The sequence below is a fragment of the Equus przewalskii genome, chromosome 21 (genome assembly GCF_037783145.1).
Source record: "Equus przewalskii isolate Varuska chromosome 21, EquPr2, whole genome shotgun sequence".
In the NCBI taxonomy this organism is placed as follows: Eukaryota; Metazoa; Chordata; class Mammalia; order Perissodactyla; family Equidae; genus Equus; species Equus przewalskii.
Window position 1 is genome coordinate 9,143,147 of NC_091851.1, and position 24,513 is coordinate 9,167,659.

General features: G+C 36.2%; 1 protein-coding gene across 8 annotated transcripts in view; it reads right to left on the reverse strand.

Annotated features, from left to right (window-relative positions):
* Window positions 1–24,513, reverse strand: part of MACROD2 (mono-ADP ribosylhydrolase 2) — a 1,868,269-nt gene that overhangs the window by 763,135 nt on the left and 1,080,621 nt on the right. For all 8 annotated transcript variants that reach the window (XM_070588786.1, XM_070588788.1, XM_070588789.1 and 5 more), the window contains exon 6: window positions 12,067–12,188. In XM_070588786.1, the coding sequence (XP_070444887.1) occupies window positions 12,067–12,188 (122 nt within the window). The remainder of the gene's footprint in view (window positions 1–12,066; window positions 12,189–24,513) is intronic.

Here is a 24,513-nt window from a genome sequence, read left to right on the forward strand (position 1 = left end):
TTATTTTATTTGCTCTTTTAGTCTCTCAGTTCAATAGGTTAAGAAGAGCTTAGATTCTATACATCGAAATTGCTCTTCTAAAAAACATATCTGAACATTTGCAAGGAAAAATGCACAGTTTAAAGCCATTGCCTTTGCTCTAGACTATTAACCCTCTAAATATATGCCAAAATTGCCTCGTTGTTCAAACCTAATGGCAGGCTCGGGACTCTGCGGTCCGTGTTTGGAATTGACTATTTCCTCATGATACAGTGATCTAATAACTGCTGCTCAGGTCAGGGAAAAATAAAACATTCAAGACGAAAGCTTGCATTGCACATCTGTTTACTGTTTCTATACAAATTTCACTGTAATATACTTTCTTTGACAGTGTGCTGGGCCAGTATTTCTTCTGGAAGACACTTTTGTAGAAACCAGTAATGATTTTCCTGGGAATGTTCCCTACTCTGATAAAAAAAACCTGAAAATAATTAAGTTGACAAATCTGGCCAAATTGAGGTGTTTTATACTTTCACTTTAAATATACATTCCTTGGTCTTTGCTAGTAGATTTACATCTGCAGAATGCACAACTAACTAAAAATAATCCTTTCAAACTATAGATGAGATGAAGCAAAAATTTCAGACACTCTTATAGAAAGAATTGATCACCATCACACCATAAGATTTTTGAAGAAAATATAAGATAATGTATTTCCTAAAATGATAAAGAAGACAATTTAAAATAATCCTTATATTAAAATAAAATCAAAGGTGACCTTCTAATCAAATTGCTCACTGCCACTACGTCTTCTGATTGATGAACAGTTTTACATACACCCACCCTTGGGTGGCCAACTCTTCCGCAGTTTGTATGATGAATCAAAGTTTAGTATTAGGAAACGCTGAGAAAAAATTCAATCAAGGTGAGACAGTATTGTGATACTAAATTCTCCACTACCTAAGCATTACATTCATTTTCATAACTCTATGAACTTCATAGGCTATAACACCAGTCACATTAATTGCCATCCTTATGACATCTATATCACACTATACTTAAAGAAGCAGAGAATTTGAAGGCCTGAGTTCAAGAATAAAAATCTTCGGACAACCTATGGTTAGCTTATTGCCCTACTGGAAACTCAGTTTAACTTAAACCAACGGTTCTCAACTTAATCAGATACAACCTTACCTTTTTTACAACAAACATTTTGTAAGGCTCTCTTGACTACGCTGAAATGACATCTACAAATAGCACAACTCACCCACATACGTGAAGCAGAAGGTGTCAGTCCCCACTCACATCTTCTCAGAACTTGTTGTTCCAGTATATGCCTACCCCACAGCATCCTCTAGCAAACACTCTGGATGTGACTCTGCCTGAGGACTTTGTCAGCCTGGCCAAGGGGCAGACAAGAAATGCCGGGGAGTTAACGCCTCAGGAGCAGTCTTCAGCCAACCACAGGTGGAAGTGGAGGTAAATAACCCAGCTCTCCTCATCCCTTGGATGGGACAACTTCTAGGCATGTTCTATGTGGCCTCCCTGAGGTCCCCAGCAGGACTGAGCCTCAGTTGCCCACAGCGGTAACTTGCTTGATAACATGACTCTTGGCTGCCTGCCTTGCCCTTTCTCACTTCCGCACTCCTCTGCCAGTGCTTCCTGTCCTCGCCTCCTAAATAAAGCACTTGCACACAAATCCTTGTCTTTGGGTCTGCTTCCAGGGGAACCCAAATCAAGACAATATATCAATTTTAAAAATCAATATAATGTCATAAGTATAATATAAAAGAGACACGAAAGAAAAGTGACATAGTAAAATTCTCTTGTCAACATGTAAAGACTCAGGTATGACTACATATTGCTTAAGGCAACACATAATGAATTAAGCAGTGCATAATGAAGTAGCCAGATAGTTGCTTCCCTACATGGAATCACATGAAGAGAACATCTACAAATGCAGACTCAAACAGGTGTAATGTATTGGTAACTACCATAAGTGGCACAGCCCCAGTGGCAAGATTTTCTCAAGAACTCTTGCTAAAATTCTAAGCAAACTAAACACAAGCTTCCCTTAATTTTCATGGTAGTTTAGTAATATATTCAGAGCAAAAAGACTATTGTTATGTACCCTGTTGTTTATAAATAGCTTTTTACTTATATGACTGTCTAGCAAAACATTAAAACATTGTGTGGGATAAGGGACAGTTTCGCAAGGTCTGCCTGGTCAGCCACATGTTGCAGCATCCCCGGCCCTGCCTATAAAAGGCTAGTGGCATATACGCTAGTTGTTAGGATTGCCCAAAACCACCCTCACAAAATGCTCCCTGAAGGCACTACCGTTGAGAGCCACTGGTTTAACCAAACAAACAAATAAAACACATAAAACAGCAGAGGAATACAAAAGGAGCAGCACGGTGGCTAGAGCCACTGGACGTAACTTCCTCGGTTTAAATGTCACCTTCACTTTTTGTTAGAGGCGAGACTTTAGACAATTTACTTATCGTCCTTCTAGCTCCTATTCCTCATCTGTTCACGGAAGAAATCACAGTTTCTAACTCAGGATTGTTCTGAGAATAAATGAGTAAAACACAGAGCCTGGCACAAAGTGAGGGTTCAAAAATATTAACTATTCTTATTACTGTATTTCATGGCTAAATGGCTGATCTAATCTCTCTAACTCAAATAATCTCTCTGATGTGGCCACCAGAATACACAAATTGTGCAGCATATGAAAATATGGGTGTAGGAATATAAGTTCCCCAGGCATGATCTGTGAATCTGCCATCATTCCATGCTTTCCTTCCTCTTCATCTCTGCTGTCCTTTCTCAGTAATAACTTGATGAGAGTATTACTATAGATTTCATACCTCTATACCTAGTTAGGAGATCTTATAAAAGGTGAATGTAGGGAAGACAGAGGAAGGAAAGTCTTGATTTAGCATTTTTCCTCACCTTTGGCTAAATCAAAGAAAAACAGGCAGCTAGCTAGAGAATTTGAATAACAAATGAGATGGTGTACAGGAATGCGCTGCTGTAAACTGTAAAGTGAAGCAGGAATGTAAACATGCTTGTCTTCTTGTTATTTATTAATAATATCGTTAGTCACACAGCTGTTAGAACCGCAGGCAAGGAAGGGCATAGAGACTTAGCATTATAGTTTATAAACGAGATAGCTGAGAACCAACACAGGATACTGCCTAAAAAGAAATGGGAAAAGACCAAACTGACGGCTCTGCAGAGGAAGGTACCGTGAGATGAAGAGCTGGCTCAGAAATGGTGATAGCAAGTTAGGCAGAGGAGCAGAGGTAACAAATTAAAGGGTCAGCTTTTTGAGGCTGCAGAAGTCCTCTTGAAGGAGGGACCACATTGATTGATGTGGCCTGTAATGGAAACTCAGATAATGAAATAAAACCAGCATTTAAGAATTTCAGGCTGAGAATCCATCGCCATGGCAACCCTCTCAGAAGGGAACATGCATAAGAAAATAAGATTCACTTGACTACGCCTTAAAATAAAAACCTACACTACAGTGAAACAATTAAATGCAGAATTCCAGAATTCCTTACTGCCACAATGCCTAGAGGTAGCACTGAAGTTGTAGGTCCGTCATTTTCTCCACTTGAAGTTATTAATTCTTAGAATCTATGACTCATGGAGGGACGATCATCTAGCTTTGAGGGATCTCTATCGGCATTGGGTGTTTCCTACCAGAGAAGGTTTACAATTTTTTTTCCATTTAATAAATCATCTACCATGACATTCATACGGAAATCATAGTGGGACACACCATTTAGACATCCAACTTTTAGTCTGCCCATAATCACATAAAATTACCAAATTCTCTATCAACTGTTAGTTATATTTCATGGAAAAATCATTTTAACCTAAGCAATATCTGGTTTGTATTAAGATTACTATCATTTTAATAAAAACATCTATTTTCTTATTATGCTTTCACTCAAATAATGTCAAAATGTGTGTCTGATATTTTGTCAGTTAAAAGGAATTTTCTTGCATGCCTAATATCATTGACAAATAAGAATCTATGCCTTTTAATTATTACTGAGAGAAGAAATCACTGCCAACTTTTTTGAATGGCATGGATTACGTTCCTAAAATTGAATGTGGTGTAGAAGAGTTTGCCATTGAGAAACTTAAGATCATTGTGAAAAAAGGAGAAAAATAGAGGTCAAGAATAACATAAAAATATTTGGGGCTGGTCCTGTGGCACTGTGGTCAAATTCAGCACTCTCCACTTTGGTGGCCTGGGTTCGTGGGTTCAGATTCCGGGCATGGACCTACACCACTTATCAGCCCACATATAAAGTGACCTACATATAAAGTGGAGGAAGATTGGCACAGATTTTAGCTCAGGGCCAATCTTCCTCATGAAAAAAAAAATCCTTATAAAATATTTCTAGGCTCACTTAAACAAAAATAATAAATATAGTATGATATATAAGATAATGTCTATGCTCTTATAATATTCCTGCATCAGTGCCAAGTGATAATGGCTACAGTATTATTAATTTTCATTGCTCAATAGAAATTTTTCCTCAATGCCTTTGACCTTTCATTCAACCCTGAGATTTCATCAAGATTTTCACCAATACAGACAATTTCCATTGGTATGTTTTAGGTAGTATACACTTAAAAGGATATTCTGTATATGTGTAGTCCTCCTCCAGTCCCCAAACACCCTTTTAATTTTTTCAGAACATAACATTGTCCCAGAAATCAAAATAATTTGATTGCTTGACTTCACCCACCTGATTATTAATTTCTCAAGTCATATGTGTTAGAATACTGTGGTTCTAAGATGTGGGTCCATTTTTTGGCATCTATCTTTACCATTCCCAGCGTTTTACTCAGAAAATCTGCACCCTCTTGGACTTTTCTCTCAACTTTTTTTCCTATTTTCATTTCCAGTTCATTCTATTTCTAATTATCCTCTCCATGGTGCCTTACATTTTTGCCTGTACAGTCATGTTTTGGTTAATGACAGGGATATATTCTGAGAAATGTGTCTTTAAGCAATTTTATCACTGTGTAAAGATCATGGAGTATCCTGAAAGGGAACAAAATTTGCCACCCAAAAATGTGTCTCTTTACCATGAGGATTATTTTAGGCTGATTATTTTTAAGACATGAAAGACTCAGAAACTTTTTCTTGTTACTTCCCTCTTAACTGCCTAAAAGAATTCAAATTAAAAAATCTGTCTCAGGAAACCAAGGATCACCTTAGCATAACATGAACTAGGTGGTAGACAGGAAGCAACCTAGAAAAGCCTGCTTGTTGGGCTCCCCTCTGTATTCTGTTTCTGTGTGGCCAAACACTTGTTTTCCAAACTCTTGCTCCTTTTCACCTACCTGTGAATTGCCTTCCTTCCCTTTGAAGTCCCTGACTCTCCCCACCTCCAGCAACCTCTTTTGTCTTAGGCTGAGGATGGTGTTTAACGTGAGGGCTTTGGCCATTTTGGGAGTTACTCAGTTTCCCTGGGTTTACCTATGTATACACGTTATTAAACTCTTATTTCTTTTTCTCCTGACAATCTCTCTCATGTCAATTTAATTCTTAAAGCAGCCAGAAGAATCTAGGACAGAGGGAAATTTCTTCATCCTCTACAGTACTTACACAAACCTAGAGGGTATAGTCTACTATGCCTCTGGGCTATATGGTGCTAATCTTATGAGATCACTGTCATATATGTGGTCCGTTGTTGACCGAAATGTCATTATGCAGCACACGACTGTACTGGAATCAACATTCTCAAGGCTGTCACGAATGTATACAAAAGTAAATTTGCATATATTTGAATTTTGCCCAAGGGGATCTCATAGTTAGAGAAAAATAACTGAATTATATTTGAAGTAAGTTGGAAGGAATAAGGTACTTGCACAAACTAGGTCCAGGAAGCATGAAAGATTGGTCAGATATTGCATTTGAAACTCTTTAAGGTAAGATTGGAAGGAGAATCATGATTAAAATCCTAAAGTTAAACTTTCCTCAGTATTAATAAATCTGTGATAATTAATAATTCATAGAAGAGAAATGCACATTAAAATGAACCATTAGATCTACTAATTTATTTTTATTCTTTTACAACCTAAAACAAACATGTGGGGATATGTTGGAAAAAAGCCACCAAGAAGAATGGATAGAGGAGGAAAATGTAAGGAAATTTTCTCTCCTAACTTAATAAAAAGAATATTATTTTTTCATAGCCAAAGAGATTATCCACAAACGTTACGTCTAACAACCAAATAACTACCTTATTTCTAAATAGTTTTATGTGACTATCACTTTTCCCTCTTCTCTATTTAAAAAGTATCTCCTTTTAGCCAAACTGGGAGGCCAGTGAAATTTATTTGTACCTCACTTTGTTTTGTCTTTCTTTCAACCTCCCTTCACACTCCCTTCCAGTTCTCCTCCTCCCTTAGGCCGAGGTGCTTAGTACTTTCATCATCATCTAATTTATCCTGCCAAAGTGAAAAGCAATTTGATAAATTTCTTCATATTAAGGTATTAGGAAATTAATTATCTGCTGATCTCATGAGTATTTGCATTTTAAAGGAAAATTGCAGAGATAGAACAATGTGTCTGACCATCATAAATTACTCACTAATTATGAAATTTCAGGCATCTGTGGAAAGATATTAAAAAGTGCAGGGAGAGCTAGCGAGTACTGTCAAATCATACAACGGACACGACGTTCTTGTCTATTTATTTGGATGGTCAGGAGATTGAGACAAATTATATATTTTAAGCTAGCCATCATATCCCACAGGTCTTAGAATATAATTAAAAATGTCTTGGCATTCCTGTATTAATATTTATTAAATAAATAAATGAATAAACTATTTTTACCTCCAGTAAAAATTTGGATAAACTTTCCTTTGGAGAAATTAGAGAAAAGCAATCTCTCTGACTCCTCTGCTGTGACCTGAAAGCCTTTGGTTTGGCAGAAAAGTGGTATCCATCAAATATGTCATTTATTCCTGGGTGTTTCCCTGCTGCCTTGTAGGTATGGCTCTGTGAATAGTTCTGACCAATGAAATGGGAGCAGAAATGATGTGTGGCACTTATAACCTGAGGCAGTAAAAACTTCATGCATGATGTTTGCAAAGTCTCTGTTCTATGGCTGATGAGGTTGTGAGGTCCAGATGCGGCATTTACCATATTGCCTTATAGCTACTTTCTTACATATCTGCTACCTCATCTTAACTATTTACCCCTTATTCATTTTCATAGCTTCACTGTAAAACAATACATAGTGGGAGAAACTATAATAATATGAGAATATTTTTTGAAAAGTTGAAAATTAGACTACAATTTTAAGACAGTTACATGTGGTGACATGATTAGTATAATTTAATTCAATTCAATGCATCTACTGAGCAATAAAAGTCTGTGGTATGCTCTGTGCTGTCAATATAGACATGAGTTGGTAATATTAACAATGATATTATTAACGATTACAAATAAGATGTTATTAATAGCTATTAATAACATTAATAATAGCTTCAATTGCCTAAATAAATACAATATTATGAGACAATAGACAACATATGTTGGTCTTTGGTCCCAGTTTTGGCACAGGGCTCCTGAAACCCTTGTAAATTCCCAAGTGATAAGAACAGTAGGAGCATCTTTTGTTCTAATGAGGTGACTCTGGTTGGGCTCCTGCATGATTCCTGGATAAGGGCTGGTCACCAGAAAGACCAAGCCATGATTAGAAACTTGGAATTTCAGCCCCTTCCCCCCATCCTCCAGAGAAGGGATAAGGATTGAAATGAACTTAATGATTGATCATGCCTATGTGAGGAAGCCTCCATAAAATCCCAATAGTACAGGGTTCAGAGAGCCTCCACGTTGGCAAACACAACTACACTGGGGGGGGTGATGCATACCAACTCCACTGGGCCCTAATGGTCACTGGAGATAAAAAGGTGAAGAAGATACAGCCTCTGTCCTTGCAGAAATCAGGCTAAGGGTAGAGGCTGGGGACAGAAAAATTAGTGGACAATTTAATATTCTATGTTTCAGCTATGAGAGAGTTGCAAACAGGAGCCTGTTGGAACAGGGGAGATAAAGTTCCCTAGAGGAAGCAAATTTTGAGATGAGGCTTGAAGAATAAGCCAGCAAAAATGGGAGAGACTAGTGCAGTAAAAACTACAGAACCATAGGACATGGGGAGTGTCTGGGGCAGTAGGAGAAGAGGCTAGAGACATCCTTTATAACCTGACTGACAGAAGCTCCTGTACTTCAGACCCTCCCACACCTTGCCCTATGTATCTCTCTACCTGGCTGTTCAGCTGTATAGTGATGAGCTGCCTAACAACATTTCAGTCAATGGCAGGCCATGTATATGATGGTGTAGTACCATATAAGTACCATATAGCCTAGGTATGTAGTAGGCTATACCATCCAGGTTTGTGTAAATACTGTAAGGGAGGAAGAAATTTTTCTCTACCCTTATAGGTTCTTCTGGCTGGTCTAGGAATTAAATTAACATGAGACAGATTATCAGGAGAAAAACAAAGTTAAATAACATGTATACATCAGAGAAACCCAGGAAAACTGAGTAACTCACCAAAATGGCCAAAGCCCTCACCTTAAATACCATCCTCAGCTAAAGACAAAAGAGGTTGCCGGGGGTGGGGAGAGTCAGGGACTTCAAAGAGAAGGAACACAATTCACAGGTAAGTGAAAGGAGCAAATGTTTGGAAAACAAGTGTTTAGCCACACAGAAACATAAGAATACAGAGGGAGCCCAATAAGCAGGTGTTTCTAGGTTTCTTCCTGTCTGTCACCTAGTTCATGCTATGCTAAGGTGAGAGCTCATTTCCTGAGACAGGTTTTTCAATCTGAATTCTTCAGGCAGTTAAGGGGGAGGTAAGAAGAAAAAGTTTCTGAGTCTTTTGTTTCTTAAAAATAATCAGCCTAAAATAATCCTCATGTTGAAGAGACACATTTTGGGATGGCAAATTTTGTTCCCTTTCAGTACACTCTATGATGTCACACAATGACGAAATTGCCTAAAGACACATTTCTCAGAATGTACCCCTGTGGTTAAGCGATGCATGACTATATCCTTTATCACATCCATTAATAAACTGGTAAACATAAGGAAGTGTTTCCTTGAGTTCTATGAACCACTGTAGCAAATTAATGGAACCCAAGGAGGTGGGGGAGGGAACCTCCAATCTATAGCTGATTGGTTAGAAGCACAGGTAAGAATCTGGGCTTGCAATTGGCTGGTGTCTGCAATGTGTGTGGGAGGAGGTGGGCCTGGAGAGGCAGTGTTGTGGGACTGAACCCTCAACCTATGGGGTCTGATGCTATCTCCAGGTAGATAGTGTCAGAACTGAGTTAAATTGTAGGACGTCTAGCTAGTATCACACATAATTGCTTGGTGTGGGGAGAAACAACTCATTTGGTGACCAGAAGTGAAGCATTTTGCTTGAGTAGTAAGGGAGACTCACAGAGAAGGAACACACAATAGGGAAGAACGAGGTTTTTCTCTACACAGGAGGAGGAAAAACTTGAATTTTTCCTTTACAAATATACTAACAATACTTTATAATAATTTATTTCTGATTTAAAAACATCAAGAAATGATATGATAAATGTCTAGAGATCTGATTTTTAGAATACATATCAAAGCATGAGTGATCTCAATCTCCTAAATTTGCCAAATCATAAAATGTGAAAAGACACTTGAAGTAATATTGCCAAAGACTTTTATAGAGAATTACATGTTTCCAGTTATCTTATATCCATTATCTCAACTGATCCCCATAATAGCCTCATGAGTTAGACAAGTCTGAAATAACAGTAATAATTTACTGATTCTTTGTACGTGGAAACTGAGGCTATAAAACATTAACATGACTTATCCATGGGCACACAGTGGTAATTCATAGGGCAAAGACTAAGCTGTTCTGGTAAAAGGGCTTATGAGAAAATTTCTTTGACATGTATAAACACGAGCTCAAGTTAAGTTTATTTTCCATATTAATAACCAAGCTTTTTACATCAAACATATCTCCCCAACTATTGTGATAAGTCTATAAAGTACAAACCTTTACTATAAAACACATATCCAGTCATAATCACATTTTTAAGAATTTTCCATTTCCCCCCCAAATAATGAGGATTTGATGACATTAGCATTATTACTTTCTTTAATGTTGTCAAGACCATGACATTCCATATAAAGCAGAAAGCCTCATTTCCTTCGTCAAGAAAAGAAGATAAAAGACAGGAAGAAAAAAGAAAGAAGGAAGAAAGGAAAGGAAAGGAATTCTTTCTTTTTTATAAATAAGAGACAAGATATTTAACGGCAACTCAAGTCACCCATGCAAGAGCACGATGATTAATTTAGCTGGATGCTTTGCTTCACATTTCACAGATATTTCCCACCTCCATTTTTATGTACTAATATTGGAATGACTTCAGTTTAGCACCACCTGCTAGTTTTATCCAAGTCATGTGATTAATCCTTCAAAATCATCATCAAAAATGTTAAGGTAGACCTAATTCCCATCCCAGGATGACCAGAGCATTGCTCCAGTCCATGTGCAGACCATCTGATAAAAGTTAATTTAACTTAGTGGTTAATTCTTCCACTCCTCACCTAATAGTAGTAAGTAGTATAAAAATAGATATGATTGTTTTAAGAGCAGTATAATTAATGATGTTTCTTTTTCCTATTAAAAGGATGGGTGCTGTTTTTACACTGTTTCTAATGGGCTAGCCTCTTCTTACTTCTTATTGGCTTAAAAAAAAATCATTAGAGATGCCAGAAAATTCATTATCAAATTCTCTTCAGGTCTCAAATCCATATTTCCCAAGTTGGAAACTTCTATACATATCCAACTTTCCAAGCACTTCAGCTCCCTGCTTTTTTAAATCAATAAGCCATATTGACAAAATTTTAATTATTCCTTGAATGTGAACACCTATTTTGATTTTTCTTATTTTCCTGTAGAAAACAAAATTAGCCAACTGGTTTAGTAGTTTGCTTTGCTCCATTCTCTTTGAACTTCAGCTTTCTCTTCTAAGACAGAATAGGGTCTTAACTTATTGATTCATTTGCAAAGAGAAAATTTTTAAAAATCAAAGAGTGAAATGAAATAACCAGCTCTGCTAATAATTATGCAAAAATTTAAAAGGCTGTAATATTGGCTTGCAAAAAGTTTTCTAATTTTGAGCAAACTCACCAATGTACATTGAAAAAGGCACTTCATCATTATAATCATGCATGAAAAGTCCAGTGACCATCCAAGGTTATCTAAATGTTTCTGACTCTCAATGCTCCTTCATGCAAATAATAAAACCACTACTTCTGTGAACTGCCAAGCGATGCTGATCCATTCAGCAGGCTAAGAAGTGAAGTGTTTAACTATCTCCCTGCCCCACAATTTCAACAAGGTTATAATCTATGTGAAAAGACCCAAGGGGTTCTGCGCAAATTAATTTACTATTGAGTATTTACACTCCCATTTTTCTCACAGTTTTATTTTCTTGGTGTAATTGAGATGTAATAAACCTAGTATATGTTGCAAAAGAAAAGCAGGTGAATAAATATCTTCAAATCCAGCTAGAGGAGACTTCCTTTCATCTCAGCCTACTGGTAAGGAAATAGATTAGATCCACATTTTCTGAACTCTCTCTGTTTAAACTGGTAAAACTTAGAAGGGATATGGCATACCCAACAGCAGAGTGTTAGTTTAGGAAGAGTGAAATAAATCTAAAAGAATAACAACTTTCAAGTTAAAACACACACACACTTTTTTCAAAAGAAAATGGCAAAAAGGAGGGAAGAAATTAGATGAGATGGTTCCAGTTCTGGAATCCTATAGTTTTAAATCTCAAAACATCATGAGCAATTAAACAAATATTTAGGGCATACAAAAGAATGGAGTCATGATAATCAATAGATTACATCATTTACTAAGATGCTTAAACTTAGTTTTCAGAATTTTGAAAATGGTTTCCTACCCTCATTTTGGACAAGATTGATTTCTAAAATATAAAGGCTGAAAAAGAATAAAAAACAGGAACATAAAAGTACTTACAACTGATCGGATGTTATTTTCTTTCACCAGCTCCAGAGATGATTTATAGCAATTTGCAAGGTCTTCCTTGTGGGAACCATTAATATGGCCTCTGGCTATTGGCCCTACAGTATGGATGACGTCTGTAAATGCAAAAGGAAAGAAAAATAGGATAAACGAGGTATTTTTCACTTTCATATAATTGGTGTTTTATTTATTTTAGGTATTTGTATTGGAGCCTGGAGACAAGCAAGCTAAGAAATACTGACGATGCAAATGCTTCCCTGGTAAAAGATTTTAGATAGCATAGCCTTCTAAAGTAGCAGTTTCCCAGGAAGGTGATAATTGTGAAAAGGAATTCCCTACCAGTAAACTGTTCCATCATCACTGGTCGGACCCCAGGGAGACAGATTATAAGATGTGAATAATTGGCACCCTGGCAAAAGATAAAGGCTGGGTGGAAAATAAACTGAGAAATAATTGCCTGCAAAATGAGCATTCTGAATTGATATGTGAAGGAAGAAGCAAAGCTATACATCATTTGTAGATAAGACAATGGTGTCGGGCTTTGGACACAATAAATAAGGGCGAGTTTTGGAAAGTATGCCAAGAGAGTTGATAATTGTCAGTAATAACCCTAAAAGGAATAATTTTAAAATTTTTCTACCAATTTTAAAGTGCAACCTACCATTCCTCACATACATGAGGTGCGCTAGGCATAATAGTCCCCAATGATTACCTAGCTTCTAATTTTTACTATATTAAAACTTTCAAAAAGCAATCTGTACTTTTCAACCACCATTTACATTTAAAACACATAAAAAACCAGCCATTGTGGTATTCTTTAAATATCTACACATACATAAATCTTTAAATTTAAGAACATAATGAATTGGACTATCCTAATTTTAAAGTCAATAAAGATTACAAGAAAGCACCTAAATTTTTACCTAAATTACTTGAAAATGCCTTACAATTCCTGCTTCCCAGTCCTATCTGTTAATATGGATTATTAGCCCATTTCCTTGATGTCAGTAACAACAACTAATCAACTTCAATCAAAAAAGATAAATTCAGTCTGATATCACTGGAATATTATAATGAAATGGAATTATTTGCTTTGGCTAATCAGTACCACTTAATTTCAACAACAATGACAAGAGAATAAGACCACATTACAAAAATGAGGCTATGGAATAGCTTTAAATTGCATATGAAATTTGAATAGCAGAAAATAAATCACAAAGGGAAAAAGTCTTTGTTGATTGCCTGCCAAATGTTGAGTGTGACTCAACGTTTGAGAAAATCCCCAAAATGTTGATTTCAACTTTAAACTCTGAAACAGTATTTAAACCCTTGTCAGATAATATCTTTAATATTTTTGATATTATGATTTTTGATATAATGATAACTTTTGATCAAAATAGGCAGAAACATCACCAGTGAGTTCTTGAAGATGTTATTTCACAGGGAAACCTGGGTTTAAAGTGAGAAACTCTACAATGTAGAAGGAAAGGCTAAAGGGAGATAGGTCGTATTTAGCAAAAGAAAAACAAAAACATGAAAAAACAGCACACAATATCATTTTCTTCTAACAATAGTAACAAATAAGAGTTGCATTTATTGAAGAAATACAAGTCCTATACCCTATGTAGTGAATTTTTATGTGAATATTTTACATTAGTTTCTGTTTTTAAATGAATGCTAGAACATATGAAGAAGGAAGATTGTACTTAGCTTTACTTTATTTTCTCCTTTGTGACTACTTGTTGTTTGTGCCCAGCTATGATATTTGAAATTCCCTAATAAATACAAATGGAAGAAAAGCTGTAGAGTGACAATTCAGAATTCTACAGGGCAGCATTTCCTAAAGTGGCTTCAGTAAGATACAGGTTTAAATGTCAATTAAATTTGAGAATCACAAGTAAAATTAAGTCAAACCAGCTACCTTTGTGAAGGACCTCTCCGGACATTTAGTATGCTACAGTCAATTGTGAATCTCCACGAGGAGGATACAGAATGCTCTGTTTCCAAAAGATGTTTGACTATCGAAACCTATGTTTTGTAGAGTACTCTCCTCAGGAGACTAAGTTTCCACAAATTAACCTTTGGGAAATGTCGTTCCAGGCAACTGTGGCACTCTTAATACCATTGTTGAAGGTGAAGTCGATGTTTTTCCCCTCCTTCCTCATTGACTCTGTATATCAAACACATAATACATAAAGGAGCAACAGGACATGACTTTGGTTTCCTTGTTTTATAGATGGAGAAGGTCAAGAATAATTATCTTTCATTTAGGGTCATAAAGATGTATCTACTTGAGCCAAGTAAAAACAGGACTTAAGAGGCATTAATGGGAAGACAAGAGAGAGAGAAAGAGGCCCATAAGAGCAGAAAATAGTGATGTAATAAATAAGTTTTTTCTTTGCTTTTTTTCTAAGCCATCATTGTCCACATAACTTAAATAGTATTTATGAAAAATTACCCTTCGCATTTCTTCAGTTCTCCATTTAATTTAAAAGTCTGAAGACAAACAGCCAATAAACGAGCCTCCTCAACATCAAAATAATTGATCTCTGAATTTAATGCTCTATATTAAATTTACAGCATCCAAGATCAAGTGTTATTATCGACCAACACAATGACCTCTCAGATCCACAAAGCTTGAGGTGAATCAATGTGAAGCTTGAAAGGAAATTTCCTTCATTATTTTAATTGTTCCTAGTACTTATGAGCAACTCTTCCACAAAGAGGACTTCCTCTTTTTTGGTTATAAAATTTAGTCAGGAAGCCTGCCTTCAAATCCAGGCTCCAGCTCTGACTCCCCTAGCACCCCAGATGAAGTCATCATTTCATTGGTCCCTGCTTTGGTGTCCTTATCTGTAAAACAAATCAGCTGCTCAGATGATCTCTGTGGTCTCTTCTGTGTTGTGTAGCATCATTCATATTTAACTTTCTAATGGAGACAGATGGAGATGGAGTACAGAATGATGTCTGGGCTGGTAAAGGAGACCTTAAACATGTTAAGTGACTTGCAGGCCTGGTGAGTATAAGAATCCTTTTTTTTTAATCATCTGATTTATTTTTATTAATTTTTAAAAAATATTTAATTGCAGTAACATTGGGTTATAACATTATATAGCTTTTGGATGTACATCATAATATATTTCGAATTCTGTGTAGATTACATCATGTTCACCACCCGAAAACTAATTATAGTCCATCCCCTCACATGTGAGCCTAATCACCCCTTTTGCCCTCCCCTCGCTTCCCCTATGGTAACCACCAATCCATTCTCCGTTGCTACGTGTTTGTTTGTCGTTGTGTTTATCTTCTACTTATGAGTGAGATCATATGGTATTTGACCTTCTCCCTCTGACTTATTTCCCTCAGCATAATACCCTCAAGGTCCATCTATGTTGTCACTCTTTGCAGATGACATGATTTTATATCTAGAAAACCCTAAAGAAACCACTAAAAAACTTTTAGAAACAATAAAGGGATACAGTCAAGTCGTGGGATACAAAATCAACGTACAAAAATCGGTCGCGTTTCTATACACTAACAACAAAGTCTCAGAAAGAGAAATTAAGAATACAATCCCATTTACAACTGCAACAAAAAGAATAAAATACCTAGGAATAAACCTAACCAAAGAGGTGAAAGATCTGTACACTGAAAACTATAAAACATTGTTGAAAGAAATTGAAGAAGACACAAAGAAATGGAAAGATATTCCGTGCTCTTGGATTGGAAGAATTAACATTGTTAAAATGTCCATACTTCCTAAAGCAATCTATAGATTCAACACAATCCCTATCAAAGTTCCAACATTTTTCACAGAAATAGAACAAAGAATCCTAAAATTTATATGGAACAACAAAAGACCCCAAATACCCAAAGGATTCCTGAGAAAAAAGAACTAAACTGGAGGTATCACACTCCCTGATTTCAAAATATACTACAAAGCCATAGTAACCAAAACAGCGTGGGACTGGCACAAAAACAGACACACAGTTCAATGGAACAGAATTGAGAGCCCAAAAATAAACCCCACCAGTTGTGTGACCTTGGGCAAGTCACTCTCCTCTTTGGGCTTCCAGCCTCAGAGCTAAAAAAAAGAGTTGAATATGATGGCCTCTAAGATTCTTTGTAGCTTGCAAATGTAACTCCTCTTCTATGTGCCTATCAAGAATTGATGTACAGATTCTAAGTGGTCTAATTCATTCTTGTCCAGATAAATGAGGATAGGTCATGGTTCAAGTTTCTCAAATATGCTTATACAATGAAGTGCAAATCGGTACCATCCTTAGAGAGTGTTTTAACCATATCTATCAAAATTACACATGTGAGCTATTTTTGACCCAATAGTTCTATTTCTAGGAATGCATCCTATAGATTATATGCTTCCTCATGTGCTAAATCACATTTATGCGATCATTCCTTCTACATTGTATATAATAGGAAAGATTAGAAACAACCTAAATATCCATTAATAGGGGACTAGATAAATAATTGTACATTTATACAATGAACTATTGTACTTCTGTAAAGAGGACAATGAAAATATGTATGGATATAAAAAGATATCCAAGACATATTGCTAAGTAAAAAACAAAAGAAAAAGAGGCAGAAAAGTCTGATTAGCATACTACCATTAGTGTAAAAATAGCCCACAGTTGTAGAAAAGAATGTGTTTGTTTTGGCTAATTCCTGCATAAAATATCTCTGGAAGGATTAACAAGCAATTAATAACAGTGGTTACTTCCACAGGAAGTGATGGAAACTGCAAAGATGTAGAGAATATGGCAAGGAAACTTTTCAATGCGTATTTGTTATATTTTTTGACATTCAAATTATGTGAATACATTACCTATTCAAAAATTAAGTAAGCATTAAAACGAAGAATATATGGTTTATTAAACCACGTTCTGGATTCCATCTGCCATTATCCTACTACATATAAAGATTGTTAATGTGCTTTTCAAAGATGATCTTACATTACTACCAGTATGAAAATACTCTTAAATTAAACAAAAAATTATTCCAAGGGATTTAACAGAATGACTCCACTAATTATATCTTTCTTTCATTTTGCTACTCTCAATAATCTCTCTATATGAAACAATTATTTTAATATAAAAGTAGGGTTTAAATGGTAAAAAAAGAAAAAGGGCATTTTTCTCCTATATGGCTAGTATTTATCTTTAAAGTTTTACTATATAATTTCAATACCCAAACTGAGTCCTACATACTTTATAGTGGAAATGCAGTACAGGTATACACTTAGGTATCTCTGTAACCAAAGAATTTTCAACAATATTCAAGAATTCTTAGAGATGAAAAGGACAATATAGAAAATGTAATCTATTTTTCCTTGTTCAAGGGAACCAGAGAGGCAGAATAGTATCCCCAAAGTCACAGATCAATGGGGGGAGACACAATATCACAATAACAATATGATTATAAATAAACTTTTCCCAAGGTAACTACTCATTGAAGGTAATGGCATTCACTAGATATATGAATTTTGTTACGTTTATCATGAATCCTGTTATTTTTAGCTTCATAGTCTGTATACATGCAGATTCTGATTGGCTATTGCTGTGCAAAAAATTACCCCAAAACATGGTTATTTGAGACAATAACAACAATTTTATTATTTCTTATGGTTTCTCTGGGTCAGAAATTCTTGAAGGGCTCAGCTAGAGGGTCTGGCACAGGGTCTTTCAGATGGTTCCAGTTAGCTGGTGGCTGGCTGTGGAACAATGCCAGGGGACTGTGGCAGCTAAGGGCTGGACAGGTATTTCAGGCTCTTCCTGTGGTCTCAGGAACTCTCCATGTGGGGTAGTTGGGTTTCCTTACAGCATGGCAGCCTCAGAGCAGTCAGATTGCTCACGTTAGAGCTCAGGGCCCCAAAAGCAAGTGCGCCAGAGGTGGAAGCTGTGCCACTCTTTACAATCCAGACTTGGGAGTCACACAGTATCACTACCACTCTCCCTATTAATTGCAACTGTCACACAATCCCATCTATTTCAAGTGGAGACACACAGACATCACCTCTTGATGGCAAAGAATTTGTGAGCATATTTTAAAACGGCCATAATGCAGGACTCCTCAGATACTTGGGGCTTTATTGAGGTTAGCACGATTTTTCAATTACAGTCTTGTCGTAGATAAATAAAAAACCACTGAAAAAGCTGAAATGATTAAATCTATTTCCATGCAGCCACTATAGAAAACAGTATGGAGGTTCCTCAAAAAGTTAAAAATTTAACTACATATGATCCAGCAATTTCACTACTGCATATTTATCTGAAGGAAATGAAAACATAAACTCTAAAAGATATCTGCTCTCCATGTTTATTGCAGCATTATTCACAATAGCCAAGACATGGAAACAACCTAAGGGTCCATTGATGCACAATGAATAAAGAAAATGTGCTATATATAGACAATGGAATATCATTCAGCCATAAAAAAGAAGGAAATCTTGCCATTTTCAAAAACACAGATGGATCTTGGGGGCATTATGCTGAGTGAAATAGGTCAGACAGAGAAAGACAAATACTGTATGATCTCACTTAAATGTGGAATCTTTAAAAAAAGAAAAGAAACAGCTAATAGATACAGAGAACAGACTGCTGTTTGCCAGAAGTTGGGGGTTGAGAGGGTGACAGAACTGGATGAAGGTGTTCCAAAGGCACAAATGTGCATTATAAAAAATAAATAAGTCCTAAGGATGTAAGGTACAGCATGCTGACCGTAGTTAGTAATATTATATTGTACATTTGAAAGTTGCTAAGAGAATAAATCTTGAAAGTTTTATCACAAGAAAAATATATATTTCCAGTATTGCATTCTCAGATCTATTATCTTAACAAGTGAACTGCTGATTTAATAAAAATTAGAGCTAGGGAAAGATTTGAATATGAGATTAATATATTTATTAATTGTAAATACAATCTAATTTGGAGATCGCAGTGTAATTGTAGCTCCTAGATAGAATTGCCTGGTCCAGAACTACTTTTGTTGCTTCTTCTGTCTTAAAATCGGGCAGGAACTTGTGGGCAAACGAAAGGGCAGGCCCTGGCTGTTACAGAATCAGCATCATATCTCCCTGTGAGCAATAAAAGTAATGTTATTTCCCTGAAATGTCCAGCTCCACACTCAAGAAAAGAAAAGCATTTGTGTGTCTGAAGCCCTTTCTCACATGACTCAGGAAAGGCAAGAAAACAGCAATGCAATTTGTACATTTAATCAACATTTCAAATGCAACTCCTTGAAGAGATTTGGAAAATGAGGTGGCAGGCCCTTTCGTGCTTTATCAGACTAAAGTGTGGCAAGACAAATGAAACCTGTTTTTGCTCATCTATTTCTGAAATCAATCAGTCTATAAATCAGCTCTTTTGTTTTGAAGCAATAACCCTCACCTTGTGCTTCCCTCCCCGTTTTATCCTGGGAAATTAGTCTGAACTATATAAAACAGGAGGGCAGGATAGAAGGCTTTCTTTGAAGGGGGTGCTGGGGAGAGGCTGCTTTCATTTTTAAAAGTGTAAATTGAAAAATGTGTGATTGGAATGCCAAATAAATATTGAAAGCAGTAGAATTATTTACAAAGATTCAATCAGACTTACCCTTGGCAAAACAAATGCAGCAAAAACATTCTGTGAAAAAATATTAGCATAATGAATTTTAAAACAAATGAGAGAGCACATATAGGTTGTTCTCATCGTTTTCCATTTGAGAAGCAACTGTGCTACATTCAAACTGTTAATGAACAGTCAGACCAAGTGTAGAATCAATTACACGTTGCTTTCATTCACTCCACTCTTGTATTCATAAGCATAATCAGTCCATCTAACAGACTGCATAATGATGCTATGCCCTGTCAATCATATTCAAATTGCATGAATTTTAAGGAGAAAACCAACACATGGAATTAAATTGATTTTCTTTTCTAAAGATACAACCACAAAACCAAGCACGAAACATACTATTTGTAAATCTTATTGGCCAATTTATATGATAAGCACCACCAATCTATGACCTGAAACAGAATACTTGAAGTTCAGTTAACGGGAAATTGAATTACCATCTGATAGCATTACAAAGTAAATGCTGCCTTTTCTCTCCATATAGGTCAATGTTTTCATATACACATTTTCAAAACTTGTTTTTATTATATTTCAAGAAGCAATAAATTGTCCCTAAGATATTCCTTTCAGTCTGTAGCAGATATCAGTTAGAATGTACTTCAACTATTGCGCTGTAGCACGCTTTTAGGTTGGACTATTCTCTCACACATTTCTTTAGCTGTACGATACATTTCTTTCCGTGTCCAGAAAGACTAAAGTCATCCAACATTTTGGATGAGATTGGGATAAACCAGCACTTACAATGTGATTTTCTAGTCCATTTTCCTTTGAGTCTGTGAGTTGACCCTATTTTATTTTTTTTTTTACTGTTCTTAGTTACAAAAGACTTTTGGTTTACCTCTCTCAGCCTCCTTGGTGTTATGGTTTCCTAAATAAGATGTCTATGTCTAAGATTAAATACACAGTAGCTAAACAACATTTGCATTTCGCAGCTGATAAAGGCACACAGAATGCAGTGGCACAGCTTGAATGAATACATGCAGCTCAGTTTGAGTTTTGACCCCTTTTTAGATGAGAATGTGATAATGTTGCCACATTTTGGACATCAAGTGCTGACAATATGTTATGCTTCATTGACTTCAAAGTGGTGAGGTTTTAAGCTTAAGTTGTGAGGTTTAAGTTATAAAATATTATTAGAGCAATTTCTACCAAAATGTTATCCTCTATATTAAAAAGGGAAAAGGAAAAGAAGAAAGGGACAAAGCTCATCTTTAGTTTTTTATTATCTCTCTCTCTTCTGCCAAAGATCTATATAAAGGTTGATCTTGTTGATGGGACTGTGTCCTATTTCAACTGGACCCCTACACATAAGGGTCCATTTTTAACAACATAGATTGAAATTCATGTAAAAGAGATATCCTGTGAGTCAGCCATTTATAAAATCTTTGAGATTCCACAGGGTATTGGGGGCATCTGCATTACAAAAGTGTTATTTCCAACAGAGAGGGATCTTAGAGAGACTGTGGGAAGCTGAATTATCTGCAAAATTCCAACATTTTACGTCATTTTAGAATGACCCCAAAGAGAAAACATCCTAGAAGGAAGTGAGTCAAATACATGGCATTTTTAATGCTTCAGTAGCAGGGGTGAGAAGAGGTGGAGGTCCAGAAAGACAATATGACTTTTTCAAGGAAGATAATAATAAGGTCTTTATTCTGGTTCAAGGAATGGGCAGCAATTTGTAGCCTTTGCAGAGAAATCCAAAACCAGTACTTTATTAAGAGGCAAGAGGAAAGTAGGCTTGAAAAATCCTACGTAGCGGGTAAAAATAAATGAATGTTCGTCCTCATTGCAAGGGTAGTTCTACAAGTGCAGAATCTAGGTTAGGACTGAAGTGTGCAGAGGGGTCAATGTCAGGACATGCAGGCTGATGCTGAGGTTGCCCATGCTTGTTTGTCATCAGCCTGCCTTTACAGCTCCCTTGCCACCACTAGTCTGGACAAGAAAGACTCTTCTGCAATCATTCACTCAGTCATTAATTCTGTCCTTCATTCAATAAATATTTATTGAGAATCCACTATGTGCCAGGTACACAAGGCAATTGCTCCATTCCCTTGCACCAAACAGGCCTTGTGCTTTTCTGACTCCAGGCCTTTCTTGGTTTCACAAGAGTCCCTCCCTCTTGCCCTTCAAAATCCTTCCTATTCCATGAAACCCAAAGATAATTTACCGTTCTTGAAGATATGATCAGCGAATCCCACTACATGAATTAATTTTGAACTCATGTTTGACCCTTTGTGTGACTTTTAACATCAACATTTCTGAACACACAGCTGAGAAGATTCCATCAGTCAGAGCTCTCCAATAAGACAGCATTCTGCTTGAGGAGGCACGGAATCTCCTGTCATTGGAGGCCACCAAATAGAATTGTATATACTCCAAGATTCTTTGTAACTCTGCAATGTTATGATTCTGTACTTTCTGTCTTCATGAAGAGTCTATGCTTCCACTGCAGGGAACATGACAAATCTATGTCTGAGTCTCCCTCAAAGACAAGAACTCTGTGGGAACAGTTGCCTAATGGATAATTAGTGAATCTGTGGGTGATTAAATAAACGTTGGCCCAATATAATCAATCTAGTCAGAGATGATATACTGGATTAGAGAAAACATTGAAGTAGAGTGGACGGTCTAGACTGGGCAAGCAATGGAATGTAGTTATACTGGTTCAGATCATTCAACACAAATTTTTATAGAGCTGAGAATCTGTTTCTTCACAGAAAGACTCAGAAAAGTCTGATCAAAGATTTCCTAATAACTGCACTACAGAAGATAAAAATGACTGTAACACCATCATACTCTTTAACAAAAGCTATGAGATTCTTTCCAACACAAAAAGAATGTGTGATGACTCCTTGGCCTTTTTTTGCAAGAGATAATTAAATAAGTGCATTTAAAAAATGTGTCATTTCTCTCATCTGCATATGACTCATTTTAGAATAAATTTGCTTTGTTCTAGAGATTGATTTTGGCTTTCAAATCACGAAAATGGAAAATGACATATTCTCTACATATCTTCTCAAGGAATTAATGGGATCGCTGTTCACATTTCTTTAAAAAGTAACATTGGATATAATGAAACTACCTCTCCATCAAAATAAATCAGGTTTAATTTCTCTCTGGGACCAGGGCATTCACAGGATGGCTCTGGACTACAGCTGTTCTATACATTTACACCTATACTCTCATTTTGGTTCCATTCTCTTGGTATATACATCCATGCTAGGCCTTACACCTACATTTCTAAGTGAACACTTGTATTTAGAAAAGACAAATGGGAAGGATAGAATATTCTAAGAATTAGATTAATGCAGATTCTATAAGAAAGAGTACATGGAAATTTCTATACTGTGAAATTACATTTTTCATGAGTTAAACTTATATGAATTCAACAATAGGAACAAGGGGCGAGGGAGAGTGACAATGACAAAATGTTTAAGTAATAAGGATAATCTCACTAAACATTTCCACAATGAGTATTTGCTCTCGCATGAGCATGAACAGTTTGGCTTATATTGCTGGACTGAAGGAGATTAGTCTACATTACCATCTACCTCTCAGAGATGATTGATTTGTTGTGCATGATAGTAGCTGTTTTCAAATTTTTTGGCTTCAGGACCTCTTGACAGTCTCAAAAATAATTGAGGACCCTAAATAGCTTTTGTTTTGGTGGGACATATCTGTCACACAAGAAAACAAAAGCACATATACCATTAGCTATCAGGACAATGAGGTTATCATATGTCATGTAGCCTCCGGAAAACTACATTGTACACTCAAAAGAGAAAGAGAATGAAAAATGCAAATATCCTCTAAGTATTATTATGAACATGGTATTGATCTCACAAATCCCCCTGAGAGAGGGGTCCCCAGACCACACTCTTAGAACTGCTACACTAGAGCTTCTTGCTGTGGTAGATCTAATAATTATATATAAATATTTCCTTTTCTAATGCAAAATGGACATGATTAGCTACTTTATCTGGTCCTTTCCAACTGTATAGGGAAACCCAGATGTACTGGACTTGTTACAAAATGGTATTTTTCTACTTCAACTTTTATGTGGTTTAAGGAATTTTTAAAGGGTAATCTTAACTAAGCGCATCTTTGTCTTTTGCTCAATCTTTAGAATCTAGTTTAATTTCAGTTTCTTCTTTTATGAGACAGTGATCATTTCTACCCACCAACCTACTGAGAATGGAGAAATGTTTCTTAAATAAGCAGTTGCAAAGGCTCTAGAAAGAAAGTCTAAGACAACTGCTAACAGATCAGTTGATTCTAGTAGAGAAGAAAATGATGGAGACAGCTTTTTAGGCAAGAATTCTACCAGACATCACAGGATAAAGTAAAGAGGGATCCTTCAGGATTGTGAATTCCCAAGAGAAATCATGACAATGGTTTTCTGTCCTCATGCTTCCTTTTTTGCAGAAGGAGTCAGAAACTACTAAAGAGAAGCAGACTAGCTAACATTAAACCAGGTTTGCAGGAATAATAAGGAATGTAGATAATTCAAAAAACTTAAAGGTAAATTAGGACACTTTGATGATGGTTTCAAGGTGGGTGGGAGAAAAGAGAAGAAAGAGTCAAAATCTATTCAAAGAGCAAACTTCGCTCTGAGGGGATGACAGAAGTAGGGAAATCAGAACAGTAATCGAGGTCTGAATTATTGTAGTGCTTGTCAAGCCTTCTGAAAATCTATCCAGAACATTAAAATAAAATGCAGAAAAGGGCCAAGAATAAGAGAAGGATCAGTAAGAGAAACAAACAAAAATTATATAGTTGAATGTAACTAATTTTCCTGTATCAAGGC